We start from the raw sequence: 590 nt of genomic DNA, 5'->3' as shown, positions 1-590 counted from the left end.
TGAAAAATCATGTAGAATAAAGTTATTGTTGCTGGAACAAAGCATTAACTTTTTACATATTACTAACCTAATTCATGGTTCTATTGGTGCCATAACAGCATGTGCCAAATACTAATGTTGTGCTGTTACTGTGTCTAAGTGCATTTCAATATCTATAAGTGAAGATGGCAACCCCAGTAATCCGCATCGTCAACCCAGAGGCCCCTGCACACCGTCAACAGGCCGTACTGATGACGACTAAAGAGGCCCGTTGCTATCATGAGAAAAAGATGGTCTTCCCTAAACCTCCATAGGAGCTGCTCCTCCAGGACAGCGCCCTGACACATGCAGAGAAGCTCCTTCCAGTAGAGGGCATGCTGCACCGCTGCATCAGCTGGGCCTGAAACAGCTGGTAGTCCCTATTGGCCTTATCACACAGCACCCTTCCACTGGCTTGTTGCAAATGATGTGGGAGACATAAAGTAACAAGCTCATTATATTCAGTACCCTTGTTGGCTGAAGGTCTTATCCCTTCAGAGATAGATGACATATTTAAGACCTTTCTGTTTCCCAAGAACAGCTACGACATAGCTAGCTAGCACTAAACGAAC

At 44.9% G+C, this 590-nt stretch overlaps 1 protein-coding gene across 1 annotated transcript in view; it reads right to left on the bottom strand.

Annotated features, from left to right (window-relative positions):
* Window positions 1-256: 256 nt before the first annotated feature.
* The window catches only part of LOC116705482 (uncharacterized), a 4,036-nt gene continuing 3,702 nt past the window's right edge, over window positions 257-590 (bottom strand). Inside the window, exon 6 of the mRNA XM_032541683.1 lies at window positions 257-432. Within this exon, the coding sequence (XP_032397574.1) occupies window positions 257-432 (176 nt within the window). The remainder of the gene's footprint in view (window positions 433-590) is intronic.

The sequence above is a fragment of the Etheostoma spectabile genome, chromosome 17 (assembly GCF_008692095.1).
Source record: "Etheostoma spectabile isolate EspeVRDwgs_2016 chromosome 17, UIUC_Espe_1.0, whole genome shotgun sequence".
In the NCBI taxonomy this organism is placed as follows: Eukaryota; Metazoa; Chordata; class Actinopteri; order Perciformes; family Percidae; genus Etheostoma; species Etheostoma spectabile.
Note: the sequence above shows the minus strand (reverse complement) of the source record. Positions and strands in the feature narration are given on the sequence as shown.